General features: G+C 37.9%; 2 protein-coding genes across 7 annotated transcripts in view; one reads left to right on the top strand and one right to left on the bottom strand.

Annotated features, from left to right (window-relative positions):
• The window catches only part of B3GAT2 (beta-1,3-glucuronyltransferase 2), a 72,651-nt gene extending 67,147 nt beyond the window's left edge, over positions 1–5,504 (top strand). Inside the window, exons 3-4 of the mRNA XM_032340406.1 lie at positions 5,155–5,303; positions 5,389–5,504. Coding sequence (XP_032196297.1) covers positions 5,155–5,303; positions 5,389–5,475 — 236 coding nt within the window. The 3' untranslated portion in view covers positions 5,476–5,504. The remainder of the gene's footprint in view (positions 1–5,154; positions 5,304–5,388) is intronic.
• A 265-nt stretch (positions 5,505–5,769) lies between these two features.
• SMAP1 (small ArfGAP 1) overlaps positions 5,770–22,433 on the bottom strand; it is a 173,465-nt gene continuing 156,801 nt past the window's right edge. For all 6 annotated transcript variants that reach the window (XM_032340400.1, XM_032340401.1, XM_032340402.1 and 3 more), the window contains 4 exons: positions 15,740–15,867; positions 10,098–10,269; positions 8,979–9,292; positions 5,770–6,901 (listed from right to left, as the gene is read on the bottom strand). In XM_032340400.1, coding sequence (XP_032196291.1) covers positions 6,767–6,901; positions 8,979–9,292; positions 10,098–10,269; positions 15,740–15,867 — 749 coding nt within the window. In that variant the 3' untranslated portion in view covers positions 5,770–6,766. The remainder of the gene's footprint in view (positions 6,902–8,978; positions 9,293–10,097; positions 10,270–15,739; positions 15,868–22,433) is intronic.

Genomic DNA, 22,433 nt, shown 5'->3' with positions numbered 1-22,433 from the left:
ATGGGTTAGAAGATCTATTACTCAAATGGCAATATTCCCCAAATTAATCTATAGATTCAAGGTAATTCCTATAAAGATTCTGGCTGCCCTTTTCGCAGAAATTGTCAAAGTTACCTTAAAATTCATATGGGAGGGGCGCCTGGGTGGCTCAGTGGGTTAAAGCCTCTGCCTTCGGCTCAGGTCATGATCCCAGGGTCCAGGGATCGAATCCCACATCGGGCTCTCTGCTCGGCGGGGAGCCTGCTTCCTCCTCTCTCTCTCTCTGCCTGCCTCTCTGCCTACTTGTGATCTCTGTCAAATAAATAAATAAAATCTTAAAATCATATGGGAAAGGAAGGGACTCAAAATAGCCAAAACAATTTTGAAAAAGAACAAAGTTGGAAGACTTAAACTTCCTGATCTGAAAACTTAGTACATAAAGTTACAGTAATAGTATGGCACTGGCATAAAGATAAGCATATGAATGAATAGAATGGAAATGACAGAGCACAAATAAACTCTTATACTATAGTCAGTTGATTTTTGCCAGGGGTGCCAAGACCATTCAATAGAGAAAGAAGAGTTTTAAAAGGTGCCCAGAGTTATGAATATAATAAAAGCCACTTAATCCCATCCTTTGAAAAGGCAAATTTCAGTAACTATGAGTTGTATCTCAATAAAGGGGTAGGTAGATAAGAAAGATTCATACACACACACACACACACACACACACACACACACTCTCTCTCTCTCTCTCTCTCTCTCTCACACTCTCTCTCACTCTCTCCGAAAGACCAGATGTGCTCTGCTAGGAAGAGCTATGAGAGTGGATCACCTCAGAAAGAATTACGGAAGAGAGAAGTGCCACACACACATCTTTCTTTCTAAGACAATTCCCTGAGACAATTTATGTGTGTGTATATATGTTTTTAAGATTTTATTTATTTGAGAAGGGAGAGAGCAAGCGAGCTTGTGCTCAGGAGAGGGGTAGGGGCAGAGGGAGAAACAGACTCCCCATGAAGCAGGGAGCCTAGTGCAGGGCTCAGTCCCAGGACCCTGAGATCATGACGTGAGCCAAAGGCAGACACTTGACCAACTAAGCCACCCAGCGCCCCTATATGTACATGCATATGTTTTAATTTGGAAATTGTCATCTTTTTTTTTTTTTTTAAATTTCAAGTGAGTAGAGACCGACTTCTGAAATTACCTGATACCTATTGCCGGTAGTTGAAGTGTGTCAGGAGCCCAGCATTCTAATACCATTATCCAGAGTGACTGTCAGGACAAAAATATCATTAGTATCTTTCTCGTGACCAGACTGGTACTGTTGCCAAAACCTATCCTTTGGGGATTAGGAAAAGTTTTGGCTTTTAACAGTCTTGCTTGAGATTAGGTTATGTGTAGTTAGAAAAGAGAATATTCTGGTGGGACAGGTATATAGAGGTGAGACTGATACACAATAGAAGGTACTGGTAAGCACTACTCATGCTTTTAACTAGGGCTGGACGGAGGAAGAGATTTGCCGGACTTGCTTTTTCCTTTCCCACCTAGGCGTCCCTTCAGTACTGTTTTAGATGCATCCCACATTCTTGTTTTTGTTTTCATTCAGTTAACCACTTTCTCATTTCTCTTTTGATTTCTCCTTATATCCTAACTTATTTAGAATTACATTGTTTGGTATCCAAATATTTGGAGATTTTCCAGATATCGTTGTATCGGTGATTTCTATTTGAATTCCACTGTGGTCAGAGAAATACTTTGTATGATTTGAGTTCTTTTAAATTTATTGAGATTTAATTTATGACCCAGACTATGGCCTGTTTTGACAATGTTCCATCTGTACTTGAGAATATTGTGTATTGTTTTGTTAGATGGAGTGCCCTAAAATGTCAGGTCAAGTTGGTTAAATCTTATATATCCTTATTGATCAAATTCTTAAGTTTTCTGTTATTTCTTGAATTTTTATTTTCTATCCCCTTTCCACCTTTCATTCAGTTTCTGTGACTTGTGTGTCACAGAAAAGGTCACTACCTTTTGGTAGTTTTGGTTATGTCTTCAGGTTTACTAGTCTTTCATTCTGCAATGTCTTATCAGCTAATACCAGCCAGTATATTTTTTACAACAGTGGGATACTTTTGGGTCTTTTTTCTATCTTCTGTATCTCTTTAGCATGCTCAATCTTTCCTCTACCTTTTTGAACACATGAGGTTTATTTATGCGTTAATATCTTTGTTCTGTATTATTTCTGTTACAGATAATAATATTATTTCTGCTGACTGATTCTGTTGATTTCCGTTGACTGTCTTCATTATAGGGTTGTATTTTCCAGTTTGTGCATATGCTAATTTTTGTAGCTCAGGTATTTTGGATTTTATGTTGCTAGGTACTAGAAAATATATGTATGTTAGTTTATGTTTATATAGAGTATGTGTAACATGAATTTATTACATACATCCATATATTTATATGCACACACATGCATACTTATACACACACAGGTATACAAACATACATAGGATACAGTTATCTCCACCCTACCTCTACTTCACCTTAAGTCAGGAAGTCCTGTGCTAAGATTGGATAACCAGTTTTAATTTGCATTTTATTTTTTTATACATCCATAGACAGAGAATCCTACTCCCATGATTTTTGTAAGGCTCCTAGTATCTCAAAAACTACTGCTGATATCCTTAAAGCTAAATTAATTTCACTAGTAAAAAGGGTACATATAATACTTGAGGCATAAATACTTGGAAATTAAGAAAACCCAAAATATCCATCTTGGGTTGGAAGCAGTGGTTTAAGGGGCTAGAAAGTCTTTGTGCTGCTTTTAGAAGGAGAGCTCTCTAATTTCCTCAGTTTCATAGCAGGTCAGATGATTCCCTGAAAGGCAACCCAGAGTTTGGGCCCAGTTAGTGTGTGGTTCCTACATGCTGGCTGGGACCTGCTTCCTTTGAGGCACTCATTGAGCAGGGGTGCAGCAAAGGGGGTAGGAGACTGAAGAGCATCTGAATTGCCCACCTCCCCCTTGGGTGTTAGAAAACAGAAAACCACTTTGTTACTGTGGTGGGCCACCCACTACCATCTCTTCCCAGGGTGCTGGCCTGCCAGGTGCATCCTGTCCTCCAGTGAGGCCAGGAGAGGGCCAGCCATCGGCTTTGCTTGTGGAAGTTGTACACTGTGCTATGGAAGTTTGCTTGTAAGAAATAGAAGGTTCTTCCTGAACCGAGGAAAGCAAGAAAATACACATTCAGTGGTCACCATGATGAATGTGTTAAAGACAAGGGAAAATGAAGAGAATCAAAGTGGGTTCAGAGCATTTTCTGACAGACTTCTCTGTTTTGGGGTTTTGTTTTTTAGTAAGATGGGGAAATAGGACCTTGAAGCCATGTGAAAAATATACCAGAATGGTGAGTGATTGAGAAGTGCAGTCCTCATCTATAGAAAAAGAAGGCATCATAGGACACTAAAGTCAAAGTTCACCTACTAGAAAAGTCACTTTTTATGTGTGAATTTGAACCAGAGGTCTGTGGCTGTTTTAGCTGTCTGAGGAAGCCTTTAGACTTGGTAGCCTAGGGGTGTGAGATGCATGCAGGTGGCCTGATTCTGCCACCACTTTCACAGGCCCTTTTCCTATCATCAACCGTTGTCCAGCCGTAAGCCACCTGCCCTTCATGATATTTATAATGGTGTTTTTATTTATATACTGTGTTGAACACTGCTTTGCAGTTAGTGGGGTCTTTCCATTTGCTAATTTTACAGTGAGCTGAAAAGGTGTCACATCTCTTGCAGATGAGGATATGGGGAAGTTTCAGGATCAAGAAAGTTTAAGTGACTTGACCAATGTCCCAAATACAAGGATCCAGGCAAAAACAAAAGGCTTCTAATTCCAGATTTAATGTTCCTTCTGCTAGAATGTGCTGCTTCCCCACAGGATTTGTGGAGGATACTGGGGCGGCCAGTCCTCAGGTTAAGGCTTTATTATGTGTCACTCAGCATGTGATGTGTTTGTAGGTGGCTTCGCGGGAGGTGTTCCTGTAGAGGAGGCAGGGCCTAGATGTGGGACGGGCCTAGATGTGGGACTGGCCCAATCTGGCAGGTGGAGAGGTAATGAGAATGCTGGTTGTGGTTTTCTCACAACTCCCCAGTTACTGCCTGGGATTATTTGGTACTTACTTTGTTAACTACACTTTTGAAAAAAACAAAACAAAACAAAACAAATCCACCACAAATCAACTCAGTTAATGAAGAGGGCAAAATGTTGCTAAGAAGTGCTCCTGGGGATTGGTCCTCACAGCTAATTCTGGGAAGGTGTCTGACTTTAGAGTGTCTGCTTAGTCATCACCAGCAGAGGTCTAGGGCTTCAGACTTTCAGAACAACTACAAAGTTTGTAGCAGTTGCTTACTTAGCTTGTAGAGCGTTTACTGGCTAAGCCTTTAAAACAGGGTTTATTAAACTACAGATATAAATAGTAATAATTTTTATGACTAAACCATTGAAAGAAATTGAGTCATTTGTTTCCTTCAAGAAACTAAGCCCCAAAACCAAATTTCTCAAATGGGACTGATACCTCCTGCACTGATTTCCAAACCCCCCACCCTTGTCAGGTTGAACCAAACGGGAAATTTAAACCAAATGATTCTATACTTTTCATTTCCTTCCTAACTGACTTCTACTCCCCAGTCTTCTAAATTTAAAGTAAATCACAAACCACAGCAGCACTGGTTCAGATAAGAGCACACATAAAAACGTTAAAGAACAGGCAGGAGACCTGGGTGGGCACACTCATACCCAGAGGATTGGTAAGTCTGTGTGCTCTTCAACCACATGTATAGTTCTTCATTCCCAGAGAGCCAAGTGTCGGGGCGTGGGGACCTCTGTGAACCAGCAGCTGATTAGCGACAGCCTAGACTTTGTATTTTACGGGTAGATGTCCCTGCTCTCACCCCGCGCACACACATTTGTCGTGGCCCTGAAGGTACTACATTGTAATGACTGGTTTTCCTTTTGAGACAGTCACACGTGTAATGCCTAAATTCAGCTTCGTGAACCAAGACCTGGCACATACTTGGCACTTAAAAAAATTTTTGATGTGTCCGAATTTTTAAAGAAAAAAGAGAAGTACACCAGTATTTTATTTTAAAGTCTTTTTTTTTTTTTAACTTTTCACAAAGGATTTGCTGTAAGTCTTCAAGTCATCTTGTCCAATCCAAAAGCCGTATTTAAGCGTCGTGGATCCCAGCCAGGGATGCAAGAATCTGATTTTCTAAAACAGATAACAACAGTTGAAGAACTGGAACCCAAAGCAAGTAACTGCACCAAGGTATTCATTTCACTTGTGCTGCTTGACCTTGTTGAGTGTCAGCGTTAATAAGTGTGGCTACCCAAAAGATTTCCCTCCCCTCCAGGTTCTCGTGTGGCACACTCGGACAGAGAAGGTTAACCTAGCCAACGAGCCGAAGTACCGCCTGGACACAGTGAAAATTGAGGTATAAACTGAAGCAGCAGCTGGTGCAGTTTGCCGGCTAGTGGACGTGGGAGAGGAGCCCGGAGGTCAGGCTGCAGAACATTCAGGTATTTGTTCGCTTGGCTTCAGGACGACAGCCCATGTTGGCATCTGACAAGGCATCTGTTTCAGCAGAGCTGGTCAGTTCACACAGCTGATGGGGTGGCAGCAAGTGTATGTTTTTGTTTTCATTTGTTCTGCATGTCTTCCCTACAACTGAACTGGTTCTTTGTACAGTACAGCTAGTGCCGCTGTGGGATACCTTTGTGAGTATCTTATGTACTTTTTTTTTTTCCCATTTGGCCTTATAATTGGTAGAACTTAGCAGGTTTTAGAAACAAATAACAGGCATTTTGTCAACTAAATGTTCCCAATTCCTCACTTTGCAATATTAAGTTCTGTAAGGTTGGTGGCAGTATACACTGTAGGAAATAAAACCCACAAAAATAAAAGGTCTATGGATTCATCTGTTTAATATAGGGATATAACATTTTGTCAATACTAGGCACCATAAGATGTAAACACAATTACGGTCATAAACCTGGATATACCTTCAAGGATTGAAAGTGGCTTTGTTTAGTTACCCTGTTTGCATATAGTGCAGAGAAAGGTCTTCGTGTTATTAGCACTATGTACATAAGAAGAGCTCCAAATTACAAGAGAGGCAGATAAAATTTGAGTTCTTTAAACATTTGTTAAACTAAGTTTTGTAGTAACATCCAGGTTTATCTTCCTTTCACTAACCACGTTCCCTGTTAAGCACATCATAACAACAGCACAGTGAAGTGAATGATGAAATAAAAGAATTTTGATACACTAGAAAACAGTGCTCAGTGATACATTTACATTCTATTTATATGATTAAATGTTCGATCATACAGTACCTTCCTACAGGATTACTGGCTAATTTGGGGGTGGGGTTTATACTGTTAGAGGTATTACTAACATGATAACTACTTCCCTTATATGCAGACATTAGAGCTATAATTTTATCGAGAGTAAAACTGATTATGCAAGTTGACTGAGCAGCTTCTCAAATAATGTGGTCTATGAAATCATGGGAAAGGAGCTAAGCTGCCCTTGACATAAAATGTTTTCTCAACCTGCTTTTCACATCAAATTTAATCAGTACAGACCAACACGGTCAGTCAGATAATTCTTAATATGAACAAATGGGGAAAAAGAAAAAAAATATATGTACATGAATAAACAGGGGAACTAGATGCGTTTTAGCAAGGAATGTCAGGTGGTAGTTCTGGATGAAACTTGCATTGCAGCTTTCATTTCCACAGCTGTGTGCTGAGAGTCTGACCCGATGAGCTTCCAGACCATCCTGCTGTTGTGTTGGGGGGCTGGCCGAAACCCACTGTTGGGGTCGTACTACTGATACTCATGCCGGCCATTTGCTGATTCATCTGTGAAATATAAAAATCTTATTTTAAGAGGCTTACTTCACTTTTAATTCTTGTTTCTTTAGCCATAGTTAGACATTTTTAAGTTACCCTGTTGTATTAGAAGCTGCCTTTATTTGAGATTAATTTATCAGATAATGTTTAATAGCAAATGTAAGTATTTTTCATCGATGTCAGAATTAGTCAAAGCACCAGAGTCAAAGCAGACTACCAAACAATATTTCCCTAGAGAAAGCTACTTTGTTCCCTGCCTGTTCTTTATTTTCTTCCACCTTTTTTAACACTGTCCATAAAATGATCTCAATTATATTCTATTTATTCATTTTCAAGACTTTATTTTTTTGGTCCACCAAAGATTAACCTCAAATTGAAAAAAAAAAAAAAAAAAAGTAGCAAAGCAATCTTTGAATTTGTATCTGAGTCCACTACCCTAACTTTCAACTCTACCAGAATGTCGTGCTTTAACGGTAAGGAATGGGGAAATTTTAGAAAGTAAAATATTCCAAAATTATATGTTGTGTATGACAGCTATTATTCTGTCTTAATTAAAATGTTAAATGGTTCTATTTTCTAAATATTAAAAAAGGTCATAAAGCATAACTTTTCTTTAGCTCAGTTAACCACTAAACATCTAAAATTAATTTTCATTATATAAGGTATAAGATTACCTGTATTTTTATTCCAGACTGGAATCATATATGTATAGAAGCATCCTAACCTTCTCCCTTCTAAGATTGATGATAAGTAAAGGAAAGGTAAGATTTAGCACAAAGCACAGAGTGGATTCAAAATCTATGCTCAGTGTTGGAATGTATTCTTAATAAAGTTCATTTGTTATTTTGCAAAGACACTATTGTACCCCACATTGCTGATAAGGCATAAGTGTCTAGTTCCTCATACCTACTAAAGGATGCTATAACAATCTTGCACTGAGAGGGCTGTGGAAAACAGCACACCCCTCAGCATGCCTGGAAGTAAGGGCCAACGCTAACTCCTTACGGATTCATCTAGCACCTTAACCTGAGCCGGATGTGCTTCAGCACTTTGTCTACACAAAAGCTGTTACTGCCATTTGGTACTTGAGGTTCCAGAGGATAGAGATCAAGAGTCTGATGCTTAACCAACTGAGCCATCCCCTGGTAGTTCCTTTAAATAGTGACTAGAGGAACGCCTGGCTGGCTCAGTCAGTGGAGGATAGAACTCTTGACCTCAGGGTTTTGAGTATGAACCCCACACTGGGTGTGAAGATTACTATAAATAGTGACCGTAAAAGCATTCATGTGATATACAGTGTTTTGGTAATGTTAATTATCACTATAAACTGTTCTCAGAATGCTCTCAAGGTAAACAGCTGACCAGAATAGAAAGCAAGATCCCCCAAATGCCAGAGGAACATCAAATAAGAACTGTGAAGGGAAGAGTTGCTGGAGCATGAACCCAAGTCTAAGGTCAGAATAATGGAGCACTAAAAGAGAAACTGATTCGAAAGAAGGTATACTAAAATGTCAGCTTTTGGCTTTAAATTAACATACGAAGCGATGTCTGAGACAAATGTGGACCTGTCCCTAAGTAAAAAGGAAACCCAACATTATAAAGGTTTTTAAACAAAAGTATTTCTTACAAAGCCAAGGGCAGTAGTCAAATGACATAGAGAACAGTCTATATCCCTCATAAAATAGTGCTTTGAGAAGAGGAGGCTGGTCTAAGTGGACTATTAAAATATTCCACCAGGGAGCTGGGTTAAAAGCTTGATGCTAATTTCCATGGGGGTTGGGGGGGAAGGCGTGGAACAGACAAGAAGTCTCTCAAGATGCCCAAGATAATTTCTAGTGATTACAAATAGGATGTTCGCCAGTGTTATAACCTGAAATGAAAAAAAATGCTTAACATATCTTTACAGCATATTCTCAATACAGTCAGTGACAGCTCATTTGTCTATGTGATGTAACTTCGTAATACCTATGAACAGTTCTCACCTTATACATTACCCCTACTCAAATCTTTCTGCCAGGCTGTTAGATTAAATAAAACCACTTAGAAAATAAATCCAGTCTCTTTGATTTTGGAAATGACCCCTTACCTGTGAGAGGTTCCATTGGGGCTGTTGAGCTTGCGGCAGGCCAAACTTACTCTGGGGTGCACCCATCTGTCCCACCATTCCTCCTTGGGGGCCAACCACGTTTGGAGGAAGTGGCATCACACTGGTTTGTGCGTTTCCCATAAACCCATTGGGCATGGGCATGCCCACCATCATGCTCGCACTCTGTCCCATCACATTTCCAAGAAGGCCGGGAGCTGCAGGTGTAGGCACAGGCACGCCCATTGATGGAAAACCTTGAAATGCAGTCGGTGCTTGTGAGGTAAATGGTATATTTGTGGGTCCCATAAACACACCTACATTTTAAGAACCATGAGAAGAAAATGAGAAAACAGGACTATTGTATACAACTGCACTTACCTCTGTAATCACAGAAAAAGGATCACCATCTTTCTGAACTACCCGTGGCAAAAATTTTAATTCCAGTCTGCTCCTACTGATCAAACTCATACCAATACTCTCAGAACTGGTTACTTCCAGAAGGCAGTTATAAACCTGAGCACATTTAATTAGGACAAATAAATCTTATGCTACGTAGTTTGGGTATTTTCTGTAACTATTGCATAAGATTATATGCTGTTAGTGCAGATGTGTACCACTGGGCTCCCCCTATCAAACACACAAGTGAGAGTTGATGGTGTCTGCCTTTAATAGAAGCAGGTGGGATGTTCTCTAACTTCAGCTCACTATATAGAGGAAAGGGGTCTAAGAGATTATGTAAACAACAAATCTTACTGTGCAGTATTTCATTTTAATTAAAAACTCAAAGTTTTGGAATTCTTGTGATAACCATGCTTATTGTTTACTAACAGAAAAATACTGTATACAAAGTTGTAAACTTCATGCAAATCAAGGTAATTCTTCAAACACCATGTCCTGTAAGCTTGTGAAACAATATTAAGTGATACATGAACAGCTTGTTAATTCTAAGTGAATAAAGTTTTATGAATCCTGTAATATGCTTAATTCTAATGATTCATTTCAATTTTGTATTTGCACAAATTGCAACAAAAGCACTCATTACGTAGAAAAATAACACAACGGGTATATTTCTAGTAATGTCACTACAAGTTGTTGACCGCATATTTTAAAATGAATTACCAGGAGTACTCTGTTGCTGAATGGTTCCTGTACCATACAAAGATAAGATGGAGTCTTTGGAGAGTTGTTTCTTTGCCACCTCTTCTGACTTTGTAGTTTGCTCAGTGAACAGATCCAGATCCCCAGATATTACTGTAGACAGAGTGGCAGCTGCAGGTATAGAGGGCGTCCCCTGATACAAAAACCAAACCAGCTGTCAAATTCTGCATGCTAAAACACAGTTTATCTGTTACTTAAAATCTAAATGAAATTAGAAATTAATTGAAGAAGGTAATATGGTAACATTACAGGGGACCACTCATTCACAAGCCCACACAAAAACATCTAGGAGGAAAGTACAATGTTTCCTATTTTGAATCTGTTGCTGTAAGAGAGGTAGGCTGAAGCTCTTTCAGAATGAACTGCGTTTACTTGCTAAACTGACACTGAGTTTTTGCCCATCACATCCTGACCACAGTGGCTTCAACAACAGGTTGTGATGGCCTTGTAAGGACCACCACTCCAGGGAGATACTGGGGCATCCCCTTTGGCAACCACTACTCCAAGAAACTGGTATCCCTTGGCAATAACAGCAGACTCCAAGAGGATCCTGCAAAGGCTGATCTTGTCATCTTTGAAAAAAAGAAAAGGCTTTTTCAAAAGCTGCATCAAGATATTTTTATAAACCTCACTTAGATCATCTTTAACCACAACATTAGGATATTTCTAGTCTATCCAGAAATGAAGCACAGCAAAACTTCAACCTATACCCTCAACCATATCTTCAATTCCACCTTCGGACAAGTAGCAAAGGAACACAAAAATAAACATGTAGATACAAAAAATTTTTTTCACTTAATCTATATCTGCACACAGATTAAAGTGAGGTTATTATATCTGTGACTGTATAATGATCTCTACAGATATTAAATATTCAATCACATTTGTTTACATGAAATTGTTTTAAATATGAAGAGTTTCAAAGAATTCTAAGAACAATAAAAACTGGGTAAGAGCCTTAAATTATAGAACAAAGTGAGAGTGGTAGGTACAAGTTAAAGATCATGCATATGTTTGTCTTAATTTTTAAAAAATTCAGACATTTAATAGCTTGGCTAAAAAAACCTAGCAAAAAATTGCTATCTTGGCGTATACATAAATTCAAACAGATCAATATGTTGAATCTATTATGACAAATTAAGCAAAAATTTTGAAACAGAAAAGCCACTTAATTTTGCAAAAGATCTAAAATGTGTAAGGCACTGGACATAATGGAGTATCAAATAAAACAATATGCTTGAATAAAGTATTATCTGAACTACCAATGATGCAACAGAAGCTCACAGAGGCTATAAGCAAGAGCTCTGGAGCCAGCCTGCCAGGATTAGAATTTTGATCCCACTGCTTACTAAAGAAAACAACATATCCTTAGAGTGTCACTGAATCTCCATTGTCTCACTTCTCTGAACTTGGGGATAATAAAGATTTCCTACTTTACAGAGATGCTTGATGACCACAAGAAGGACTCTGTGGCAGGGTTAAGCACACAGTGTTTACTGTTAATGCTGTCAGGTAATGAAGCAACCATCTCACTGATCTTTTCATCATGTTTAGTTTCTGTTCAATCTAAGAACCCGCTCAAAATCCAAAATGGCTGGGAAACCTATTCCAGTAGTTCCCCCATTTCCACCCCTTCCAACATACATTCCAAGTACCCCATGGATGCCTGAGGCCACAAAGTACCAAAACCTATGTATGCTGTTTTTTTCCCCCTATACATCCCTACCTCTGATAGTTTAATTTAGAAATTAGGCACAGTAAGAGATTAATAACCATAAAATAGAACAATTGTAACAATATACTGTAATAAAAGTTATGTGAATGTGGTCTCTCAAAACACACCAGACTTGGGCACCTGGGTGGCTCAGTGGGTTAAGCCTCTGCCTTGGGCTCAGGTCATGATCTCATCAGGGTCCTGGGAATGAGCCCCGCATCAGGCTCTCTGCTCAGCGAGGAGCCTGATTCTCCCTTTCTCTGCCTGCCTGTCTACTTGTGATCTCTCTGTCAAATATAAACAAATGAAATCTTAAAAAACAAACAAACACACTGCATTCACCCTTCCTGTGATGATGTGAGATGATTAAAATGCCTATGTGATGAGATGAAGTGAGATGAATGACAAGTGAGGCATTGTGAAGACTGTTAAGCTACTAGTCATCACCTGGCGATACATGAGAAGGAAGATCATCTACTTCTGAACCGTGGGCAAATGAAACTGTGGAAAATGAAACCAGAGTCTCCTCCTAGAGCAGCCTAATATTCACATGCTCTAAACATGTATTTTTTTTCTGATGAGGATAGATAAAATAGAATATCTAACTCAATACGGTCACAGTCTAAAAAGAGCCAAACCAAACAGCATGATGAGCAAGCACTCATACGTCTACTATTATTTTTTGGTGCTCCATTTGAGAGCAGTGTAACTTAAGAATAAAATAATAACATCTGCCTATCAATTTACACTTCGGAATGCTGCAGAATCCCTAACCAGAGGCTCTCGGGCTGTCGGGAGGGCTGATACAAGGAGAGGGCACAGCACTTGTGCAGGTCAAGATACTGTTGTTATATGTATATTATAGATAGAAGGAAAGGGATGGCTTCTACAAGTCCTCTTTGGGGACTCTGAACCTCTAAAATGCATGTACATTCTGGTCAGCTGAGTATATCTAACCCTCTTCAGAAGAACTACACAGCCAAACTGGTAAATCTCATTTTCACATGAGTGGGGAATCTCTCTCTCTCTCTCTCTTTCTCTCTCTCTTTTTTTAACATTTTATTTATTCAATTGAGAGAAAGAGCACAAGCAGGGGGAGCAGGCAGAAGGAGAGGGACAAGCAGTCGTGGGGCTGATCCTCGGACCCCGAGATCATGACCTAAGCCCAAGTCAGATGCTCAACCTTGACTGAGCCACTCAGGCACCCCTGAGTGGGAAATCTTTAAAAATAAATAAATAAATGAATAATTGAAAAATTAAAAATTATGAATAAAAATCAGTTCTGAAAGAATTATAGGGGTTCAGAGTAATTCCTATTTCTGTCCAATCAATTTTACATGACAGAAACCCACCAAAATTAGTAAGTTACATAGCAGGAGTGTATGTATAAAATGTGTACTTTAACCTGCCCTTCCCCTTTCCCCATCTTGAAAGACATTATTTGGAAAACATATCTGGGGTTTAACCTTTACATGTAGTTCAGATGAAAGATAATTCTGTTCCCCAAATATTTTATAGGGCTCAACACAACTGGCACAGTTTTGGTCCAAAAACAATATTCTAAAAAAAGAATTAGGTGTGATTTAAAAACATCAGTCCTGTTACTCTTAGTTATTGATGCAGAATGCACAAGGCATGAAAGTCAGACCAACCCCTCATAAAGGCAGGAGCTACTCTCCATATTGCTTGTCACGGTGATACTTAAGAGTTAAAAGAAGTCTGCATTGTTCTACTTGCTTTGATACTGAAAAGAATACATGAAGTAGTACACTGAAGCCTCAGATGTGGAGTCTAATTCTCCAAGCTGTTGCAAAGCAACTCTCGTTCAACTCTCGCTCGTAGTCCAGCGGAATCAAAAGAAGTCTGGCAGATAAAACAGCCTCACTAGAATGCTAGACCAAAAGAAACTGCTTTTCATGCTCAAATTGTCAAATATTCTAAATGCTTCTTTTGGAAGCCACAACATTAGCAGTAGACAACTTTTATCACCACATGAATACCCCTACCTGCACAAATTCACAAGATGCTTAATGTTAACTGAAGTAACAGTGGTAACACAATTCCTCTTATGTGCTGGGGGAGGGGAGAAGGAGCAAAGTCATAAAATAATGCTATCTTTTCTGAAAATAAACATTAATGCTGCAGACAATTTTGATAAATTTTTATCAAATAAAAAATTATTTGATAAAGATAATTTAAACTAATTCCTCAAATTTATTTGCTTAATTCTATTGGTAATTTTACAATGACTATCATAATAAAAAAATATGTGTAATAAAAGTATAAGCAATAAGACAGATTCATATTAACACTTTCCACCCAAACAATATACATTTGCCTCTGTTTTTCCAGAGAAAAGGGAAATATTTTACCTCAAAAATTATGCTGTACTGAAACAAACTGTTGTTCATTTATAAAGTATAAACTTAAAATAGAATCTTAACTGTATCCTTAAGAGTAACCTATATACCTAAAAAGTTCATATATTCACTTTAAAGAAAGCTAAATATTTCATGGGATCACTTGCATGTGGAATCAAATAAATAAACAAACAAACAAACAAATAAATAAATAAATGAATTTGCAGAAGGCAAAATGGTAATTTACCAGAGCTCAGGAGTAGAGGAAATACAGGGAGGTTGGTACAAAGTCAGTTATACAATGAATAAGCTGTGAGGACCTATAATGTGACACAGTTGATTATACTATACTGAATAACTGAAATTTGTGAAAAGGGTGCTAAAGTGTTCTCATCAAAAAGAAAAAAGAAGTAAATACATAAGGCGACAGATGTGTTAATCAAATAAACACCTTAAGTATTTACCATTTTATTTGTCAGTTATACCTCAATAAAGCTGAAAAATTTAAAGTATTGTTTAAACAATTTACAATTTTAAAATAGGAATGAAGGCAAAAAAATTCCATGTAAAGAACACAATTCAAAATTTTTCCCATCAACATGTAAAAAAATATTCTTATCATTAATATTGTCCTAAATAATTTTTTTAAAAAATCATTTTAAAAAGTAAAAATATTATGTGTCCATTATACTACAACTTTTTAAAAAGATTTTTTTTTGTTTTTTTATTAAAAGATTTTAAGACTAACTTAAAACAACTAATCTTTTTTTTTAATTTTTTATTTATTTATTTATTTATTTATTTAAGATTTTATTTATATACCCGACAGAGAGAGATCACAAGTAGGCAGAGAGGCAGGCAGAGAGAGAGGAGGAAGCAGACCCCCTGCTGAGCAGAGAGCCCGATTTGGGACTCGATCCCAGGACCCCGAGATCATGACCCCAGCCGAAGGCAGCGGCTTAACCCACTGAGCCAATTAAACACTATCTTGGGAATGGCTCAATAGAGCATAAAAAAAGAACTACTGGCTTGTAATCAATACTTAAACTCCATGGTTTAAAACCTCTGAAGTGACCTTGTTAATCTCAGGTAAGGTTGAAATAGTCTGAGTTTTCCCATTGGTTCACTCTAAACATCACTGTTTGCCTAAAGCAAGAGTCAGCAAACTTTAAATAGCGACCAATTAGGACTTGTAGGTCAAGTGCCTGTTGCAACTACTCAACTCGCTTTTGTAGTGTAAAAGCAGCCACAGACAATATATAAACAAATGGAATGACTGTTTCAATAAAACTTCATTTGCAAAAATGAGCTGCAGCCTTAATTTGCCAACCCCTGGCCTAAAGAACAACGCTTTCAAATCAGAGACTGCTCAGAGATAATTATTTCAAAATTGAAATTTTGAGACTTTTCTTTTTTTAAAAAGAAAATTTAATTTTTAAATTTTTTATTAACATATGTATTATTAGCCTTGAGACTTTTCAAAAAGGGAATAAGCAGTAATCATATAAAACCATATTCTTACTACATACCTGAGCTGGGGGTACGACAGTTGCAGGTAAGGGATTAGAAATCATTGGTCCAAAGATGTCTAGATCATCATTCAGGGATGGCACTGTGGTTGCATTCCCATTGGTCACTGGTGCCTCAGCAGGGCCATCTGAAAAGAATACAGAGTCTCATCCTAAAGTAGATTCTCTTAAATTACTTGAAACATGGCATTATTTTAAAAATATATGGTTTAAAAAAAAAGTTCAAAAGTTGGCAACAAAATATATGTCCCCCTTCTACCCCATACTCTCTCCTCTTTCCCAAAGAAACTATTTCCAGTTTTATTCTCCCCAAAATAATCTTTACTCACTGGTTTCTAGGTATAATATATCCAAGTTTAATATATCCCATTTTAACAACTGGTATTACACTTCATGTTATTCTGTATCCTGATGCTTCCTTATGTGCCAGGCACTGTTCTGAGTACATACATTAACTCATTTAATCCCCATTACGTTATGAGACAGACACTACTTTTGAGATAACTGGCTAAACTGGCATTTGATACCATGTTCTTACAAATAATGTCTCTCCATAAATGTGCACATGCCACATGTGTGTATTATGGACATCACTTCACATTGTTTACCTACACTGGAATTAATTTTGAGTATTTAAAATGTCTGAAATGTTTAATTTTCAAGTTACAAAAAAGGGAAAAAACTGCATAGAAAGAAAGAAAACAAACATACACTATGTAAACTGATTCTATAGGAAATATCCATAAAACTTTGAATTAAACCCTTTTTTTACTTGAGAATGGCCACCTTCAGCAATAGCAGTACCATGCCACTCAACTGTACTAGGGAAGGAAGTCTGACAATGATAACATCCTGTATCAGCTTCCTACTTACTCTCCATCCAAAAAATTTTCTATCTCCTTTTTACATGAGTGCAGATTACAAAATGTAAGCGGTGAGATTTGGGAGTGGGCTGGAGTAGAAAGAGTTTTGAGATCACAGTCTACGGAATGGGACACCTCACACAGTTGTGGCCACAACCAACTAACAGTGCAGAGTACCCCAATTCTAACCTCTTGGGACTTACATGCTAATTGAGCTTCTAATTTAACAATTTACAATCTCATTTGATCTCTCTTTGATATACTACACACTCCTTAAAGATAAATCAGTCATTGTTCAAAATTTCTTCAACATTGAACAGGATGTCTTACACACGGCAGGCTTCAAATATTTGGCAAATTTAATGGAAGGTCTACCATATACTGGGTCTTTCTGCCACAACCCATGGAAACTCACAAGTTTCTTCTCTTTTGTGAAATATAACTACAGAAACTGGTATATTTTATGTCCCTGTTTAAGCTTCAGTGAATCACAGATTATCATTAATTTTAATGAATAAATGGTCATAATTGTGTATTTTTTACTCCTTAACTTAGAAAAGACAGTGTAAAATTCATAAAAGATTAATTTTTCAGTGATGTTACATTATCATAACCACAAAAAATGTCTGTTTCCTATATATGTATTTTCTATCTGTATTAAGCACTACGGACACTTTTTAAAGGTGAAGCAATAAAACAATGTACAGATTATTACCAATTTATATAGAATTTTAAGCTAAGACACAAATATGACACAAAAGAATTCAAATATGACTCATGAAAGCATTTTTTTTTCATTTCTAACCACAAATGGCAGCATTTGTTTTGAAGTCAGACCTCTTGAAAGAGCTATTTCATGTTTTACAGTCCATTCCGCATTCCACTTAACGTTGTGTGTAATACATCACATAAATACGAACCAGAAATAAACTATTTTAGAATGACAAGATATTCCAGATTAAAAACACAATTAAAGGAACATATTTGTGGTATCTGTAACAGCTCAGTAAAGAAGCTCAAGTAACAAAGACATGTGAGCCAGTAGTGCCCATACGCTACAGAGTTGGACACAGGGAAACAACCTCGACAAACAGACATGTTTAATTCTATCATATGAATAAGGAAGTATTTTATTAGTAGAAAATACAACTATATTTTATATATGTAGTTTAAATTCACACAAAAAAAGCACATGTCCCATAAAACAGACTATGATGAAGAGGACAATGGTAAAAAAAAAAAAGCAAAAACCTGACAAATTGAGTATAAACTTGTGTTTCTAGTTTTTTACAAATGTATTTCTAGATTTCAGTTAAAATTCTCTGCTTCTCAAGTAATAGCCAACACTAATAAGTAGGACGAATTTATGAAAAAAAGTACCTTACAAATGAGAAAATATTATCTTTTTTTTTTGGTGAGTAGAGAAAATGTCATTAATTGATTTTTACCACAGGTCATGTCAATCTAGTTTTTAAGCCACCAGTGAGCCCAGGATACACTGTGTGAGAACCAAGAGGTTCACCTACTCTAGGTGAATGATCGGTTTCCATACTTTATTTATAAACTATACATCTTTCAGAAACTTGTGTCTGTTCTAAGTAGTACACTGTACTTCATTAAGAATATTTATTTATACTTTCAAATCTAAATTCTATTCAGTATCTAGGAGTACATTATCTAAACTATAAAACACACAGTACTTTGTTTTTGAAGTCTTATCCTTCAGACCCTTCATGTATCCTTCACAGCCTTCACCCTTCATCTGTGTGACTAATAAAAATAACAGCCAACACTCAGTATAATGCTTGTTTCGTGCCAGTCTAAAAAATACAAATACACAAACACATACATGCACTTCTTTAGTCTTTACAATGATGCTATGAGAGAGGTACTATTAATTATCCTCATTTGCAGATGACAAAACCATTAAACTTGTCCACAGTCACAGAGTTAGAGCACAGCCTTGGAAACAAATGCAAAAACATGCTTAAGAATGTATATATAGGGGCGCCTGGGTGGCTCAGTGGGTTAAAGCCTCTGCCTTCAGCTCGGGTCATGATCTCGGGGTCCTGGGATCAAGCCCCACGTCGGGCTCTCTGCTCAGCGGGGAGCCTTCCTCCTCCTCTCTCTCTCTGCCTGCCTCTCTGCCTACTTGTGATCTCTGTCTGTCAAATAAATAAGTAAATACAAAAAAAAAAAGAATGTATATATAAAAGTCATTTTCTTTAGATAAAATTGTGTATGTGTGGGTAAGGGTAGACAGCATTCTATATTGCATGGGCTTAAACTAACTTATTTATTCAGTCCTTCACTACTTAATTTAGGGTTTCCAGACTCTGACCACTACGGAAACAGTAAATATCCACAGTCCTTAACATAAAGCCTTCACAGCTCACTTCCTTCACATGACTTCATGGTCTACCACTGTAAACAGCTTCATTTTCTCATTCCATTAAAAATATATTTTCATTTAAAATCTGACTTTTTGAAATCTCAGAAAGGCATTCCACATAAACCCCATCTACCACAGTGGAGCTGCCATGAAAGTCAACTCATATTAAGTCCAAGGAACCATGGAATCCTTTAGAATGAGGTAGATGAAGCACTTCCTTAGGAATACTGATCTTAATGGCAAGGTTGCCACTGTTTCCAAATGATTAAGGAAGATACTATTTTAATTCCAAAAACCCAAGATGAGGAATGTTCTCCCAGGTCTGACCAAGATTTCCAATCCAACCTCATGACAGACATGGTGACTCTTCTCTGCTTTCACATCTACAATACATCTGTCTTCTTTTCTCTTTACCCTGGTTTTCTCCTCATATAATTCCGTAAAAATGACGGATTTTACCCCCATCAATTTTTATTACTACAAAAGCTAAGCATTCAGAGAATTGTTGAAAAACAATCTTTAACCTAAACAAAGACTTAGCCTTGTATATCAGTAAATACAAATTCTCAATGGTTTTTCCCTATGGGTTTTAATGTTTGTGAATTTGACTTCCTACCCTGGCGTGCTGTTTAGCCTTCTTTATAAAGGATTGTTTCAATTCATTTTGAAGGTTGTGTTTTTGATTTTCAGTATTTAAAAAAGACAGTTAAAGACTGTCATTATCATCATTTTAAACATCATATTTCCTGGACATTTTTAAATAATATTTACAGGTTATCATTTTTGTCTCTAGGAAAGACAGGAAAGGCATCCCTTCCACTGTCTCCAGTTACAGAAACCAGGGCACCAACAGATTAAAAGACTTGTTCAATGTCACTTCCCTAGTTAAATAGCAAAATGTGCACTAGAACGGAGTCTTCTAGCCCCTAGGTTAGTGAGTGCTCTTTACTTTAAACCACATTTTATCAGAAATCATGTAATTAAAACTGTACCTAATTATAAAGATGTCATTTAAAATTCTGAAATTTAAAAGCCAACTTTTAAGTAGTTTATAGTTATTTGCACTAAGAGCAGCAGTGATACCAAAGGCTCAAAAACCATTCAGCACCACATGCACAGTTCCTCTTCATCTCTCCATTTCATTGTCCTACCAAGCCTAGTATCTTCTCAATTTCTGGGGAAAGACATAGGTGGATGTGGTCATCAATGAGCAAACTGGACTGAGGGAAGCAAGCGTGGCGTATAGTCAGCCGCGGGTCAACAGAGTATTTACATACCACAGTGAGTTCAATGAATCCTTTTGATCAAGGGTCCACTAACAGCTCAGTCTTTGCTGACTGAATAAAAGCTCACAGGCCACAAAAGCTATGGAGAAGTGGATGTTTGTGCAAACTAATCAGAATTCACCACAGACATGCACCTCGGTGTGAGTGCTGTGCTCCTTCCTCAGCTACAGAATGGTGGTGGGAGCAGCCAGCAGCAGGAGGAGGGAGCAGCCCCTTTTCATCAGTATGCAGAAACAGGAGTTGGTGGACAATAAAAATAATGGGAGATCCAGAGTACAAGAAAAGCCTAAGGCAAATGGAAGAAATTTAGCTGAGGACAACATCATAAAGAAGGATAATGAAGCACAAAGGACCCCTTGAAAAGGCAATGAGCAAACTGAAGAAATTAGGACAATGCAGTAAAATGAAGAAGGAATTTCAATCTTAAAGGCAAGGGATCAAGCCTAGAGTTAGCTGCCTGTGGGTAACTATTTTCTTTCAATGTTACCTTAAGGTTTCAAACCAGTGTTATATCTGAAAACTGAGTCTGTAGATGACTGCTTTAAATTGCACACATACCATAAATTTACAAGGAAATGTTAAAATGTTTTGAGCTAAAGAAGAAAAAAGTTGTTAAAATCAGTGCTACATCTCACATGAACATAAGGCATGCCCAGCATGCGTTTACCGGCCTACTTTGCATCATGACACTGATAGATGCCCAGAAAGAAGGTAACATTTCAAATATGACAAAGTCATGAAGGCCAGTCTCTGTCTTCTAGAAATCCTCAATATGGTGAATAAGATTGCAGATTCTATTAACTGTGGCTATACCAGAACTTACCTAACACCAATAATCCAAAAGAGTAAGGGTAAAAAACCAAAAATGCCAGGTACTTTCATTATTACCTTACATAAAGTATCTGACTTTAATCATATCACCTTTAGAGAATTTTACACATTATATCTAGGATTTCAACAGAAGTCTGATGGTGTACCTAGAAAACTCAAGTGCCATAACCAGTCTGAGAAGCTTTTTCTGGAGCACCCTGGCAGAAACATTTTCCCATCTAGGGTTAAAACAGTTAAGTGGAAGTTGCCCTATGTCTCTAATAAAACCACATGGAGGGTAGGGTTGGCTTTACTACTACCCCGCCCAGGCACAGTACTTGACCTGAGCTCTCTTCTAAGGCAACTGATGACTCCCAAATCCAGAAGACCCAATACCACTTTCATTATAGACTCATCACCCACATCTGGTCAGCCAGGCCTACTGATTTTTCCACCCCAAATCCAGAGCTGCAAAGTGGTGGCCTTCCCAAGTACCTCAACATTTATAGAGTCTTTTTAAAAAGATTTTTAAAATTAATTAATTAATTTATTTATTTATTTACTTATTTACTTGAAAGGGAGAGGTAGGGGGGAAGAAACAGAAGACGACAAGCAGACTCTGCACCGAGCATGGAGCCAGGTGTGGGGCCCCATCCCATGACCCCAATATCCTGACCTGAGCCGAAATCAAGAGTCGGACGCTTAACCAACTAAGCTACCTAGGCACCCGTCATTTTTAGTTTTTAATGGCATCTGAATACACTTAGATAGATAGACAGCCCCAATATGCCACAGGCCTCATTACTGTACTCTGGCACCGTGTTTATAGCCCACAGCCCTTGTCCATGCCCTCTTGTCTACCAGGAAGAGAGTAGAGCCACCTTCTAAATTTGATGCTTGATACAAGCCCAATCCTGGGGCTTCCTCACTCCAGTTCAGTGACATTGAGGCTGGAATTATCTCTCCAAAGCAGAAATATGTCCTCCAGAGTCTCTCTGTCCACACGCCAGTGGATCCCTGCTGCCACAGCACCATGCACAACTAGTCACACACAGGTAAGTCTCTTCCACCAACTGGTACACCTTGTGAGCCAGAGGCACATCTTGCTCTGCTCACCTACAGATCTGTTCCAAGCGTGCTATCACAACACCTGACAGGTAGTACTCCAGAGCTGTTGCTCAATAGATGCAGATGGGTTTTAAGTCATAAGATGCTTTACAATGGTGCTAAGGCACTAGGAGACATGTTTACTGAGTAACTGGTTATCTGAGTAGTAATAAACACATTAGATCTTACTTGAAATAAATTTCCACAGGACAAAACAAAACAAACAAACAAACAAA

Source organism: Mustela erminea, chromosome 4 (assembly GCF_009829155.1).
Source record: "Mustela erminea isolate mMusErm1 chromosome 4, mMusErm1.Pri, whole genome shotgun sequence".
Lineage (NCBI taxonomy): Eukaryota > Metazoa > Chordata > Mammalia > Carnivora > Mustelidae > Mustela > Mustela erminea.
This window is presented reverse-complemented; position numbering and strand designations above follow the sequence as displayed.